This window comes from Gymnoscopelus microlampas (assembly GCF_963454915.1).
Source record: "Gymnoscopelus microlampas genome assembly, chromosome: 19".
Classification (NCBI taxonomy): Eukaryota; Metazoa; Chordata; class Actinopteri; order Myctophiformes; family Myctophidae; genus Gymnoscopelus; species Gymnoscopelus microlampas.
In genome coordinates this window covers 28394417-28409949 of record NC_139956.1, presented here as the reverse complement: position 1 = coordinate 28409949, position 15533 = coordinate 28394417, and the positions used below count along the sequence as shown (strand labels likewise).

General features: G+C 44.0%; 2 protein-coding genes across 2 annotated transcripts; one reads left to right on the top strand and one right to left on the bottom strand.

The window, feature by feature from the left end:
- The first annotated feature begins 227 nt into the window (after positions 1-227).
- Positions 228-13345, top strand: khnyn (KH and NYN domain containing). Its single transcript, XM_084043534.1, has 9 exons — positions 228-652; positions 1403-1711; positions 2741-2875; positions 3603-5731; positions 7143-7273; positions 10120-10216; positions 10958-11065; positions 11429-11530; positions 11993-13345. The coding sequence occupies exons 2-9, from the start codon at positions 1418-1420 to the stop codon at positions 12468-12470; spliced, it is 3474 nt and encodes a 1157-aa protein (XP_083899660.1). The 5' UTR covers positions 228-652; positions 1403-1417; the 3' UTR covers positions 12471-13345.
- Positions 13346-14219: 874 nt separating this feature from the next.
- Positions 14220-14576, bottom strand: LOC311034452 (lithostathine-1-beta-like; the record flags this gene model as incomplete). Its single annotated transcript, XM_084042333.1, has 1 exon — positions 14220-14576. The coding sequence occupies one exon, from the start codon at positions 14574-14576 to the stop codon at positions 14220-14222; it is 357 nt and encodes a 118-aa protein (XP_083898459.1).
- Between the last annotated feature and the right edge of the window lie 957 nt (positions 14577-15533).

Here is a 15533-nt window from a genome sequence, read left to right as displayed (position 1 = left end):
AACTCAGTAAAACTATGCCTAAACCTAACCTAACCTTATTCCTAAACTTAACCTCAGTAAAACTATGCCAATTAAAACCAACTTAGTTCTAAATGTAACCTCAGTAATACAAATTTAGGAATACAAGAACCCCTGGTGGCGAGCGGTCCGCGAAAACAAATGGGGGCGAGCGTGTTTTGGGGCGAGGCTTCCGGTTACCGTGTGGTGTTTTTAGACTGCGTATACATTCATAACCCGGGTTATGGTTATAAACCTGTCTATAGGGGCTGTTAGACTGTATAGAGGTTGATTATAGCGGGTTTGTCCCCGAAGCTAGCTGTATGTCGCGGGTAGGCGGGTCGCCTCAGAATAATAAACTGCGCTTGGTTTCGTTTTTGTCTCAGACCGTCTGAGTGGCGACGACACTTCCTCTCTAACGTGACTCTGTTATCACAGCTTTTTCGGCGTAAACGGACAGTGTTTTTCAACGCAGTCGCTCAGTTGTAGTTTTTAATTTACACCTTTGTGATTCTAATCAAACTATAGATGTCTGTGTCTCGGAACTTTGGACATAATATAATTCCCTGAGCTGCGGCAGCGTAGCCAGGCTACACTGTGGAAGACTACTTCACAACAACACATTAAAGGACAGACGGATGAGTCGCAGCACACAGTAAGTAAACACAGCGAACAACAACAACAGCAACCTTGTTGTTTACGTTGTTAGTTTAAACGTATTCATGGCTTCGTAGTCTACATCTGTTTATTTACATGAAATGACTCAGGACGGTTTAAGTTTCGTCTTTGTCCAAATGTTAAGAATTGTAAACACAGGTATGGAGGCCTGGTGTTGGTAAAAAACAGTCAGTAAGTCACTCAACTAAATAGCTCTCTGTCTACCTCCCTTTCCCCCCTCTCATTCTCACTCTCTCTCTCTCCCCCTCACATTCTGTTTCCCTCTACCTCCCTTTCTCTACATTTCTCCCCCCCTCTCTCTCTCTCTCCCCCCCCTCTCTCTCTCTCTCTCTCTCTCTCTCTCCATCCCTTTCTCCCCTCTCTCTCTCTTTACCTCCCTTTCCCCTCTCTCTACCTCCCTTTCTACCCCTCTCATTCTCTCTCTCCATCTCTCTCTCTCCCTACCTCTCTCTCTCTCTCTCTCTCTCTCTCTCTCTCTCTCTCTCTCTCTCTCTCTCTCTCTACCTCTCTACCTCTCTTTACCTTTTATGACTCTCTCTTTCACTGCCTCCACCTCCTCTATCTCTACTCTACCTATCTATACCTCTTTCTCCCTTTGTTTCCCTCACTTTTTTATGTCTCCCTCTACCACCTCTGTCTCTCTTATCTACCTCTCTACCCCCTCCCCCCTCTGTACATCTTTCTGCCCCCCCCCTTCCCCCTCCCCCCTTCCTCTCTCTGTCTGCAGGACATCCAGGGCATCATGGCCTGTGGTACAGTGAGGCTGCTGCCAGCGCTCTCAATGCAAGGCAGAGAAGGCGATGGGAGAAGTAGTGATGGGAGAGGAGGAGAACGGGAGGAGGAGGTGGAGGATGACTTTGCATGTGTCGGGATGCTGCGAGGGTCTCTGATGTCCCTCCACGGCTCCGTGGAGAGGATCTTCCGGGTGTCTTTCGGCATCGGAGCGGATGACGATGCCGAAGGCCTGCCCCACAGTAACAACGGGCAGATGTGGCTGAAGCTGAGAGGACCCAGCAGCAATGTGACGGAGGCCAAAGTAAGACCTCTTTACACCACTGGTTCTCAAACTTTTTCATGTCAAGGACCCCCAAATTGATATTTGTTTGGCCGCTGACCCTCCATCTGAAAATGTTTTGTGCCAGGGACCCCCCAAAAGAGAAGATTTGTATTAATTAATGTATATACTCTGGCAGTTAAAGAGTTAAGAAAAATAAATCTAAATTATAAAAAAAAATCCAAACATTTTTGATATTTTTCAAACCTTTCCTAAACATAGCAGATGTAGAAGCTCGCTGTGAGCTTGTACATCTGCTATTTTTGAATATCCAACATATAAATGGATAAAGTGGTTAAAATGATAGGGATGCTGCTTTTGCTGGGGATCCCCAGACCCCACTTTGAGAACCACTCTGCTTTAGCGATATCAGTATCAGCTAGACTTGGGCGGTGTGTGTGTATTTGTTGTTATTCAACTCTGCTCTACTTATGCTGCTGATTATGGGCACTATCAAGAGTAGACACACACAACATTTTGCAACTCTTGTCTGTTCATTTTTAAAACTGTAGACAAAGTTCATGAGTATGTGATATAAACTGCAACAGACTGAAAGACTGTTAGACATTTCTTATAGCTTCCTTTAAAAGTAACGTAATGTTACCATTCATGTTCATAATTTTGTGGATGTGCTGTCTTCCACTATCGTTGTGTTTTACAGGTTTTCAAACCTGTGATCGTCTGGCGTCCTCTTACTTAAAGTGTATTTCCGAATTCCGACACCTGAATAGTATCATATTAATATAACATAGCCATTTTTTCTTAAAAGCTGATATGCCCATTTTAGGCATGCCATTACAGGAGAAAACTTTCAAGCAGTTTCCAAAAGAGTGAAAATAGCAGATCTACAAGCTTACAACGCGTCACACCGTGGCGTGTTGTGGCGCCACAATTATAATTATTAAACCAATGAATCTGTGCTATAACTACAAAAATAGCTACATGAACAGCATTGTTTGTTAATAAGTTAATGACATCAGAGACTTACATTTCACACTATATTTGTGACAGTTGTTTGTGAAAGGAGTGGTGAACCAGGAGCAACAGCAGGAGGTGTCCTACCCTGAGGTCCTTCATTGTGTCTTCTGTGGAGCCAGAGGGCTGTTCATGGACTGCCTGATGAAAACCACCTCAGCACATATAGTGGTAAGTATGGGAAGCAGTGTAATGCACCAGCAAAACATGCCATCAATTATACCATCACGACATGGTACTAACTCAAAATATGGTGTACTTTAGGTTTAGATGTATTTTGATTTAGAGCCATTTCAATGTATTTCTTGGATTATTTGCAAGTCTGATTGAGATTCTCGATAGAGGGTTTGAACAGGTGATACATGATTAGGACTGACATTTATCTGCTTGACCAGTAAATACATTGTTAAGTCACTCTCATGTGCGTAAGCACATACTGATACGCTTAACCAGATGAGAGTGAATCAACAAATGTATTTACTGGTAAAGCAGATAAATGTCAGTCCTCCTAATCATATAATCATAACGACAGGGCAGCACACCAGCTACAGTTTCCAGTGGTGGAAAGTACATTTACTCAAGTACTGTCCTTAAGTAGTTCCAATTTTCAATACTTTACTTCTACTCCACTACATCTCAGAACCAAATATTGTACTTTTACTCCACTATGATTATTTGAAAACTCAGTTACTACTTACTTTGTAGATTTTCTTCAAAATTATTACTTTTACTTTTGTACATTTTGATGCCAATACTTTTGTACTTTTACTCAAGTAAAATGGAATACGGAACTTGTAACAGAGTATTTCTATATTGTGGTATTGGTACTTTGTAAAAAAATGTCAGTACTTCTTCCACCACTGACATGTTTCTTCATTTATCTCTTTCCACATCTCAGATCGGTTCTCCGGGCTGCCTGCTGATTTCAGGCCTGACGGAGCCCGTGGTGCAGGCCTACTCTCTCATCACAGACCTGGTGGAGAGGTACAAGGGCATCCAGGACAGAACGCCTGAGGTCGGGGACAGGGCTTTGGGCGAGTTACTGGACTCACGGCGGGCCTTCAAGTCCCTGGTCGAAAGATGGGAGGACAGGCACACCCTGGACCTTCTGGTACTGCCAGGGTCTGTGAAGGAGACCCTGCTGGATTTGGTGAGGGATTCTGGGCTCGGGTCAATCTCTAGCCCTGGGGACTCTGCTGCAGGGAGAGAGAACCACAGAGACGTCCAGGGTGCAAGCACGCAGGGTGCCTTGCAACGGCTGACGCTTAAAGATGGGACTGTGCGCGATAGATTAGGCGGAGAGCTGAATGAAAGGCGTGATGTTGGTAAACGGGACTTTAACAATGTGGAACGTTTTGGGGGTTTTCCATCTTCCTCTCCACTTCATTCAGGTACTGATACGCGGGTGGGCGGAAAGGCGGGTGGGGTGCCGCATACGCCGGCATCGTCAACCGGCGCCACAGATCACTGCCCCCATCCTTTACACGCCTCCTCCGCCGGTGTCCGATTGAGGGCAGGCGGTGCCGAGGATCGGCGGATGGGTTCTCCGCAAGAGGTAGGAGAGGAAGGTCAGCCGGAGGGAGGGGGAGGGAGGTTGGACGTCATGGAAGATCGGGGTGAGGAAGACGGAGAAGGAGAGCTGTTGCTGTCCGTGGGAAGCAAGAAGGAGTTCAGGCTGCTATTGAAGTTTTTCACGGCCATGGGGTACACGGAGGCTGTGGTGAGACGTGTCATCGCCCGGACAGGGCCCAAAGAGGCCTCGCAGATTCTGGACCTGGTCCAGCAGGAGCAGGACCGCAGCGACCGGGAACAAAGTGACCCAGACCGGCACCGAGACGGAAACCGGGAAATAGAAAATGGGAACGTTGTCCGAAAGCATCAAGACGACACTAACCTACCCAGCGAGACGGAGCACAGAGAGCCGGGAGACAGGGGAGGGATAAGTCATGGAGGGAACCTGACGACAATCAACAGAGTGGGAGAGGAACTCGGAGGGAAGGACGGCTCTCCGGAAGAGTCAGCAGTGGACAGGAGCTTGGAAAGAGAAGGACGAAGGAGCAAGAGAGAGGAGGGGGACGGGGACAGCAAGAAGGAAGGAGAAGAGGAGGATTTCGTCCTGGGGGTGTTGAAGCGAGCTGCGGCCAGCTGTGGGTACACCGAGGAGAGGGTCATTGAGGTCTACAGCATGTGGCCGGACCTTTCCACTCACCAGCTGCTTCTGGAGCTGCAGAAAGAAGGCGTCAAAGAGGCCGAAACCTCCAGGTCCGAGGCCGAGAGAGAGGGGCCCATGGAGGTGGACGAGGGGGTGCTGGAAAGAGAGGGAAGAAGAGCTGGAACAAGAGAGGACGAAAGAGGAAGAGCAAATGAGGCGTCGACTCGCCCTTTGGCGTCCGGAGGAAATAAGGTGGAAAGAAAGGTCCTGGAAGACGGGAATGAAAAGAAATGGGATCCGAGGGGAAGGTTGGAAGTGCTTGGTGGAGGCTTACCTGATTTGGAGCCACATTTCCTTCCATGGAAAAATGGAAATGTGTCGGTCTTACCGACCAGCCACCACCAGCGTTCAAATTCTCATCCTTCTGAGATACCACCTGAAATCAGGGGACCTCCCCAGCCCACCTATTCCACTGCCGCGGACTCCCACTTCAGCAATCACCCCAAACCGAGACCCAAAGCCACCAGCTCCCCCAAAACGGTCCCCCGCCTCACCCACAACCCAGTCTCCAGCTTCCCCTCAAACCCCCAGACACCCACCCACCCCCAGAAGCAACAGCCACCCCAGGTGCCCCAGTATGTCCACCCGGCATCTCATCCCGTCCAACTCCCGGCCCTCGCGGGGAGCCACTCGCCGCCCCCCACCAGGTCGAGGGACGTCCGGGGTTTCCCTGCCGTCTCATCAGGGGCCGTGGTGACGGGGGAACAACGCTTCATGGAGGGCCTGCAGTTGCCCTTTGACCTCCAGCTTACCGACGAGCCTGGGAACCCCAGTCTGAGGATGATCATCATTGATGGGAGCAACGTAGCCATGAGGTAAGGGAGCTAATATACAGTACATGATACGAAATAGCATAGCACCTCTTAGGTGTAATTTCCAAAAATGATGAACTACTACACAACTCAACAAGGTACTGCAGATTTTATACTTTTACTGAAAGCAGATTTGTGAATAATACAGGTTAACCACGTTTTGCTATTCTTAGTTCGACAAAGTATATAGGGTATTGGGAGGCAACAGGCCAGTGATAATATCTGGCCCGGCAAATTATTATAATTATACATAGGTACTAGGTAGGGCCACCCTAGTGTAGCGGGCAGACCATAGGCCTTTCATGCGGAAGGTCGTGGATGAGAACCCTACTCGGGGTCGACGTCAGCAAGGGCATGCGGTCGCAACAGGTCCCTAATGTCAAATCAAATGGGTTCAAAACAGACGATGACACATAGGTACTAGGTAGGATATGGACAGAAATGGCTTTACATGGATGAAACCGGGTAGGATGAATGCTCTGTTTTCAACTTTCCTTAAAATCCCTTAAAGTCGGCCTTGCTTTGCCAGCCCTGACAAAAAAGGATAGTCATTTTGTATTTTAAAACAAAATGCCAGATGCCAGAGGGTTAACAACAAACCCAAACTGTGTTTCATGTGCCTTGATACACTGTGTCTTTCTGTGCTAAGAGGTGACATTGAAACATAAAAGAGCTCTTGTTCAAAAAGGAGTATGATAGTCTTTCTCCGGAAAAAAAATCTTTTTGACTAAATATAAGTGCCACATTGATGAGATGGGACCTGCACAAAATGATTACGATAGCATTTCTGTACGTACATTTTATTACACACACATTTCTATCAGTAGTTATACCACACACATCTTTTTTTATTAACTATCATAGCAATATATCATTATATATAGTTATCATTGTATATACAGTGGTTTGTCACATGTTCCAGTTAGCCATAGATTGTGTTCTGGCCATCATTAGAAAAGAAATGGACAATGGAGGTCAAACTTGACGACCCCGGCCCTGATATATGATATAGACTTATGTACTTTGTTGTATGACAAAGAGCAAAAATAGCCGATCTTCAAGCCCACAACACTTTTATCTTATTTTATTTTGGCCTATAATGACATGACCAAAATGGAGTCACCAGGTTCAAGTGGTTAAAGGTAAAGAAACCAACAAATGGAGATTATTTTGGTGAAATTATTGTCCCTTACACACTGTTTGAAAGACAGATTGAAAACCACAACTTTTCTGATTTCATCGTCAGATTTTCACTTCACTGAATAGAGTTTTATATACCATATTGCCCAGCCCTAAACAGGTTTGTCTAATATTTATCTGTGGAACAGAGTCAAAAAACAAAATGCATTGGGGGGTTGTAGCCTGAAAAGGTTGCGAACCACACTGGTCTAAAGTACTTGTTTGATCCTTCCAGCCATGGACTGGGTCATTTCTTCTCCTGCCGAGGGATTGCCCTGGCCGTGCAACACTTCTGGAAACGAGGCCACCGTCGCATCAGCACCTTCGTGCCGCAGTGGAGACAAAAGAGAGACTCCAGGGTCAAAGGTAACACTTCAGGGCCATTCACACTGAGTACTATAACTATAAAAAATATAGTTTTAAAAAAAAAACGTTTTAAAGTCAAGTGGATGGCAGAGTTTACAAACTTCACACCGAAGTGAACGATATAGTTATAGTTATTCTGTAGTTATAGTGCTCACGTCACGTTATAGGCCCTTTCCTGTCCTACTGTATACAGCAGTGATTCTCAACCTATTTAATTTAAAGGACCCTCAGTTTGACATGCGTTCGGCACGGTTTTCAATTCTGAGACCCCAGTCCAGTCCACACTGTAAAATCCACAGTGTTACAATAACTCAACTCAGAGAGGGTACAAATGGAACCAAATGGACCCTTTTCTTTTTTGTTCCATTTGTCTGAGATACAGACCTGTAAAGGTTCCTAACTATCAATCATTTAGCTGGGGACCTCCTGGAACTCCCTCAAGGACCCCTGGGCGTCTTCCACCCCATTTTGAGAACCAGTGCTATAAGTAAGAAGTGAGTACCAGTGCTATAGACTCTATAGACACGTGATGCAGAAGTTATTGTATTTATTTGCATAATGATGCATGGCCATGTTGTGGGAGAGAGACGGGTGTTAACCGTAAGAGATGGGTCTCCTGACAAAGTCTCATGACGTATCTGTCCAGATTTGTTTACAAAACCCACGAAATAAGAGTAATCGCCCACGAACATTACACAGCGAAATCTGGTCATTTAAAACCCACAGTGCAAAAATTGAACCACAAGGGTCAGCTTTCATACTCTTTGGCCTGTAGTATAAGGGATTTGGTGTTAGCCGAGTCAGCAATACAGTATTCAGCTGACAATGTGCATTTGACTAATGACTAATAACATAAGCAGCTGTAATCATATTGAATCCCTCCCCTCTTCCCTTTTATTTGGAGAACCATGTCAACTTGATGGCTAAAATGATGATTGATATAGGTCAATCCCAATAATGTCATAGGATTCTACGGCAATTATACCCGGCCCTCACAGAATCCCCTATCAGCTTTTAGGAGACCCTCAGAATCAGAATCAGATTCAACTTTATTGTCACATCACAGGTTTACAGGTGTAAACAGTGGGTGAAATTAGTTTTGGTGCAAGCTCCATTGTTTTTGTTTTTTTCCATGAGAGAAAGGGAAGAAGATGAAGAAGGGGGGGGGGCAAGGGGAAGAGAGGGAGAGAGATCAATAAAAACACAAAAATGATCTACATATTTACACATAGTACCGTATAGTTACCCGGTTCGGTAAGTACATGAGCTAAGCCATAAGGAGCGGTAAGTACCTGAAGTAAAAAATAAAGGTGTGTGAGCATAGCAGCAGACTTCCTGACTTGCATTGCCTGATAGTGTTGCTAGGTAACTCAGTTTACTGCTCTACCACATTTGTGTGTGAGATGTGTATTTTATCAGTTGTGTATCAGCCGTTGTGTAGATTTCCCTGATACTCACCCACAAACCTTTTTTGTTTAAACTTTTTTTTTAATCTTTTGAAATATATATATGTATATTTTTTTTATGTAGGAAACGAAAAAAGGGGATATTTACTTGCGACCCAAACATGGGTCCCGACCCACTCTTTAGGAATTAATAGGAAACAGTGATCTAGTGGGTTAAATGCCACATGTTATTTCTCATACTCGGTCGTAACGACTCAGCTGTATAAAGCAACGAGTGTCGAGTAACAAGTATCGAGTAACGCTGAGGAAGGCCTACAGTCCGTGCTGAAACGCACCCATTTTTTGGTAGACTGCTGCTGCGGATCATTATTAAAGACTCCTAAACTGCTGCAGAGAGTGCGGGTGTTTCTTCCTTGTGTATATTGTCAACAATATGTACCCAGTTTAACCTCAAGACTGTCCTTTGAGTTTAGCGCACCTTTCCCTTGAAGTGAGTTGTTATGATGATTAGATAGCCAGATGGTTCCTCCAGATGATCCTCCTTCCCCCACCAAGCTTTGGCCTTTTGAATTTTTATAAATTCCAAAAACGTAGCCTTTCAATTTTGTTGTACTTGCAATGACAATAGAGGTTTTTTTTTGTTGAGAATAGCCGGTCTACAACTTATTTCTCTTTTTCCCAAAACAATATTGAATAAAGTGGAATTGTTGGTCCGAAAGCCGTAATAATACATTTTATTTGTAACGCACCTTATATTTTAACCAATTCTCAAAGTGCTACATATTAAAAATAAACAAAAAATAATAATAATGATAATAAAACAGTGAAATGAATAAAATTCGGATCCGTTTCCCAGCTCTGTCACGGTGGCTGAGTGCATGCTTAGCACTCCGTGGCAGAGCCGGGAAACATGCTCTGTCAGCCGTCGTGTTGATGGTGTCAGGTGAACCTAACACCTAGCAGTTGACCCCAGGTCGGATCAAGTCCTGATTGGTCCAGCCTATTGTCTCCGGTCCTGCTGTGACAGGTTAAAAGGAGACGGGAGCCAATTTCCTCTCGAGAAAGGAGGAAGGCCTCGTTTGACCTCTGAGAGTTCCTGTTAAGATTTCCTGCAGCAGAAGTGCCCGAGACAATAGGCTGGACCCATCGGGACTTGAGACAAAAATAGTCGCTGGAGAAAAGATTGGTTTACAAACACAATTCAAACGTCCATGACTTCTTAACTTCGTATGCCCAAAACTGTTACTTTTCAGGATCAAATGCAAAAGTATCAAAAGTAGCCGCGTTTCGAGCTTGTGGATACTTTTGTGTGACGCTGTAGTATGATCAAGTAGGGCGTTAGTTTAGGAAAAAACACAAACATTTAGAATATGGAGATATTATATAGGGTTTAAGTGATTATGGTGCACCTCAACCCCTCTGTATTTGTTTTGCCTCCAGAGCAGCACTTCCTGACCGCTCTACAGGATCTGGGCCTGGTCTCATACACCCCCTCCAGAGAGGTCCAGGGCAAGAGAATCAACTCCTATGATGACAGGTTGGTTGGTTGGTTCACCTCAGAGCTGCAGGACCACACAAGCTTGTTGCAACTGTGTGTGATTACTTGACAATAGTTGGTGGCAGCGGTGGCCTAGTGGTTAGAGGGGCGGCCTTGATACCGGAAGGTCCCTAGTTCGATTCCCCAATTCATCACATCAATCATGAATCACCGCTGAATAGCCCTTGAGCAAGGCTTCCATGCAGGGTCCGGCTGGAAACAAGTTTCGTACTTAGTCCGACACCCTGGGTAAACAACAAACTTTGCTTTGCTTTGCTTACACAGCGGCCATTTTGCTCTTATGTCACAAAAATGCTGATGTGCGAATATGGTAAATGAATTCTAAAGTAAGCCATTGCCATTGATTTGAGGAATTTCAGTTGCCCTGTGTGTCGTTTATTTCCGTATAGCAATATTATTAAAAGCTGAACATTTAAATGTAATGTTTGTAGTCTTATAATGTAAAATTACATTCAGGAAATAGATTGCCCCAGATGCAACCAAATTTGATCTACAAGGTAAAATATGTGTCCCTCCCCCCAAAATACTTCACCTCAATGCCCCCCCACACACACCCCAACGGCCCATCCACATCCCAAAATACAGCAAGTGTTAGTCCTATCAAGAGCTGAGTCAATCACCTCGAGAATAAATGTTCTTTATTTTTCTGTCGGTGGGGCTACTCATTTGTTCAACCCCTCTCCCAACCCTCCCCTCCCCTCTCCTCTCCTCTCCCGGTAGATTCATGCTACAGTTGGCCCAGAAGACGGACGGAGTGATTGTAACAAATGACAACCTCAGAGACCTCCTGGACGAGTCCCACGTATGGAGGGACATCATCAAAAAGAGGTAGAGAGACAGAATAAAATGGCAGTTTAAAAACTTAATCCATTGTCAGGCTGGTTTTCTGTTGGTTTAAGTGTGGCTGTCATTGTGTTGTGGTGGGGCCCCATGGAGACACAATCATGTGATGCAGAATTGCCAACGCCCCAGGTTTGAATCAGTTCTAGGACCTGTGATGATTCACCTCTTTACTCTTGTTTTCGTGTCTCTTGCCACAACCCATAAATGCCATTTTTTTAAAGGAATTAATTTGCATAACAACTAAATTGGGAGAAAAAAAGGGATACAAATAATTGTCTAAGAATAGAAAAAATGTAATAAATTAAGGGCTTTTCTTCTGTTCTGATGATGATGATGTTGTTCTACCAGGCTTCTTCAGTACACATTTGTTGGTGACCATTTCATGGTGCCAGATGACCCCCTGGGAAGAGGAGGACCACATCTGGATGACTTCCTACTTTCACAGCACAGGTGTTAGGAACACACATGCACATAGCACACAACAGACTTTTTACCTGTTCTTTCATTTGTTTTCTTCCCTGCTTCTGCGTCATTATGCCCTTAATTTTCCCTAGTTTACTGTAGTTGGTTTGTTTTGTTTACATGTAGTAAACGAAACTCAAAGAGTCTCCATTGAGTCTCCTGCCGGTCATCAAATTATTGGCTTAGGAATGCGACAAAAACTAAAAAAAACTCCTCTCTTAATGGGGTGAGTGATTGAAATGTTTTGGGTGAACTATCCCTTTTAAGTACTACAATCAGAAAACAAAAACAGACACTACGGTATTTATTTCTCATGCTCTCCTTATTCCCTATTTGTTTTTGTTTTTATTAGCAAATTTCACACTCATAATTTTCACAAATAATAATACTGAATAATACGATAATAAAATAATGATATCAAAAAACAACTAAATCTGATTCTCCCCTCAGACCACCGGATCCCGGCAGCCATTCGTTCGCCGGCACCGCCTCCCCCTTCCCGTTTTCCACCGCCAGAACCCCGCGCTCCCAGACCGAGGTCCTGCACTTCCGTGACCGAACGCAAGGCGGCAGCGCTACAAACGAGAGCACGGCGGCGGCAGAGGTCAGCGGCAGCAGGGGGGCCCGGCGCGGGGGGAAGGGGAGAGGAAATCAGAGCAGCAGGGTGGGACCAGCGGGACACGCAGGATCGAACCACCAGCAGCATCATCATCAGCCTTCCAGAAAGCAGCAGCTGGGGTCTGGAGGTTCTGGCTCGGGGCTGAGCAATGTGGACAGGAGCCCGGAGGAGACAGCCAGGCTCAGGGAGAGCCTCTGTCAGGTGTTCCCTGGCCAGGACAGCATGGTGACTCTGGTGCTGCAGAGTCATCCATGGGAGACGGACATCAACTCGCTGTCCTATCTCATCTTGGAGCAACAGGAGGAGTAAATATGATGGGGTGGGGGAGAGGTGGGACTATCCAGCCAATGGCAACCAGAGATGATGCAAGAATCAAGCCATAACTTGTGTGTGAAACCAGTGGAAACTAATTTGCTTTTACACCAGAAGAATTATATATTTTGAATTGTGTACATGTTTAGGTTTTTTTTTAGTGCACGCTGACTGTCTGACATTTTGCTTTGAATTACTCCAACAAAAAGTAAATGGCTAGATCTGTTACTCGCATGTAACACAAAATTAAAAAAATGATGATTTGATTGCATTGGAAGCACAAGTTGAGGCTACCAACATGGGGAGGTCATGATAATGACAGTTATAAGAAACTATTATTTAAATATACTTCTGTTATGTTTGGAAGTATTTTAAAAATCTACAAAATTATACTATAAACTATATTTTGTACCTTGTAAATATATTTTCCACAAAATATTTTAGATGTATTTTGTTAAGTCAAAATTGTATTTTCTCACGTTTTCTCTGAAGAATATTCGTTGGCAATGTTTTCTGTGTTTTTAGCTTTCAGTGAATTATGTAACGCAATGGCCTCGTCGTTGACCAAGCTTCAGTTTTAAGAATCTTTGAAAGGTTGGCCTTAACCCTTAGCCCAAGGCTGATGCTTGGCTGAAAACTGGGCCTCCCTAGGCTGTGTTTTTAAAATGCCACCAGCCAGCCCATGGAATACTTCAAGACTTAAAGATTAAGATTATGGTTTTGATACTAAAACAAAACTATGTATGTACAGTATAACTGTACAAACTGTCTTGTCCTCAAAGTATCTTGATCTTTGCAATGAGGACCAGAAAGGTTTTGTATCTTAATTTTGTTTTTATAAGACTTTTATTTCTACAATAAATCTTTAATTCAGCAAAAGACTGCTAAGAATATTTTATTCACATACAATTATACATTTTTAAAGTTTTTAATTCAGCGCTAGAAAAGGGAAAACTGTAACTGCATGTATAATTATGTGTTAGGTATATAAATAATATATCGTCTCTGTCGAGTAGAAACCTCACAAGTCCAAAACTGTTATTTTTCAGGATTCGCGTTTCAAGCTTGTAGGTCTGCTACTTATGATACTTTTGTGTGACGCTGTAGTATGATCAATTAGGGCATTCATTTACGCAAAAACACAAAATATTAGAATATAAAATATGAAGATAAGAGGTTTCTGCCCAACGGCAACGATATAATAATGTTTGAGACATTTGTGTGTGTTTGTGTGTGTGTGTGTGTGTGTGTGTGTGTGTGTGTGTGTGTGTGTGTGTCAGAGCTCCGTCTTTCTCCTCTTCTCTTTCTCCTTCTGGAAGACTTTTCCACCAGGCTGCTTCTTCCATGTCAGCTTGACGTCTCCACTCACCCCTTGCTGCATCAGTTTCTCTTTCATCTGAGAGACACAGACAGCCTTGTTATTCATCTCAACAGACATTATCCCTCTGGTACCTGGTTATTCTCCCCAGCAAACATCTTTACCTCTCTGGTCCAGCTGTGATGTTGGACTTGAACCTACAGTCTAGTGACACTCACCTGCTTCAAGACGGCCTCCATCACAGCAGGATCATTCAGGTCCACAGTGGGGTCGTCTGGGGTCAGCTTCAGTTTCAACACCTGCTTCGTCTTTCTGGGGACGAGGGGGGACTCTGTGGAAAGCAAAATGAGAATCCTCTTGGTTGAGATATGCATTTTAGGTCATTTCTGTCGAACTCAGTTGGGTGAGTTTCAGCTCAAATGAATTGTTTATGGCAACTCACCACTGTAACAGATGAAGTAATATTTGGTTTCACACTCATAGCTGAAGAATTTCTCTCGGTTCGGACCAGGGAACCCATCTATTACTCCACAGTTTGTGTCTGCCGTTGGATACCCCGGCCACCAGTGTCTGAACGAGGAGCCGCTCCCATCAGACCATAACCAGTCGTCTCTGAACAGGCCGATCCAGACAGCAGATCCGTCGGTGAGTGTCTCAATCTCCTGGTTCTCTGCCTGGTTCCTCACACTGGCCAGGTCTGTGTATGTGTCCCTGCAGTAGAGCTGAGCATCCCGCCACGTCTCGGGGGAATTTATCAGGAAGTAACGAGCTTTGCCCTCTACCATGTCTGTCAAATAAAATACATTTTGTGTGAAATGTGAAACAATCACACACTTTGTGAACTTCCAAAGTTGGCAGTAGTAGTTAGAGTTGTTCCGATACCCATACCAGTATCGGAAAAGCTGCCGATACTGCCCAAAAGGCCGGTATCGGTATTGGCGAGTATGCCAGTCTATACCGAGCTGATGCCACGTAATTTGTCATATGATGATATTTCATTTACAGTAATATTTTGAATGCTTCAGTTGATGCTGCATGACTGTTTTTAATCATTATTTTACTAACTTGTAGCTGCACTTTAACTTGTTAAAGGAATTTTTATTTAGTCCTAGATCAGTGGTTCTCAAACGTTTTAATTTCAAGGGCACCCTTAACTCTAAGAGTGTGCAAAATGGAACAACATTTTTATTATACACTGGTATCCGATAGCTACTCGGTATCGACCAATAAGTTCTGGGTATCGGGAAGGGAGAAAATGGTATTGGTACATCTCTAGCAGTAATGCCCTGATACAACTCAGGTAAAGTCAGTGGTGGAAAAGAGTACTCAAATGTTTTACTTAAGTAAAAGTATCAATATTGCTAACTAATGTAGAAATATCTGTTTACAAGTAAAAGTCCGGAATTCAAAACGTACTTAAAAGTACTGGCATCAAAATGTTACTAAAGTGCCAAAAGTAAAAGTACTTATTATGCAGAGTGTCCCATTTCAAGTTTCCATAAGTATAGAAATCTTTTGAAAATAGCAGATCCACAAGTTCACAATGCGTCGCACCGTGAATCGCATTGTGAGCTTGTTTATCGGCTATTTTCAAATGACCAAAATGTATATGTAGGGCTGAAGTGGATCATGTATGTTTTGTAATAATAATCTAAATCTACAAATTAACTGGTAACTAAAGTTCTCAAATAATTGTAGTGGAGTAAAAGTACAATATACCTCTGAGATGTAGTGGAGTAGAA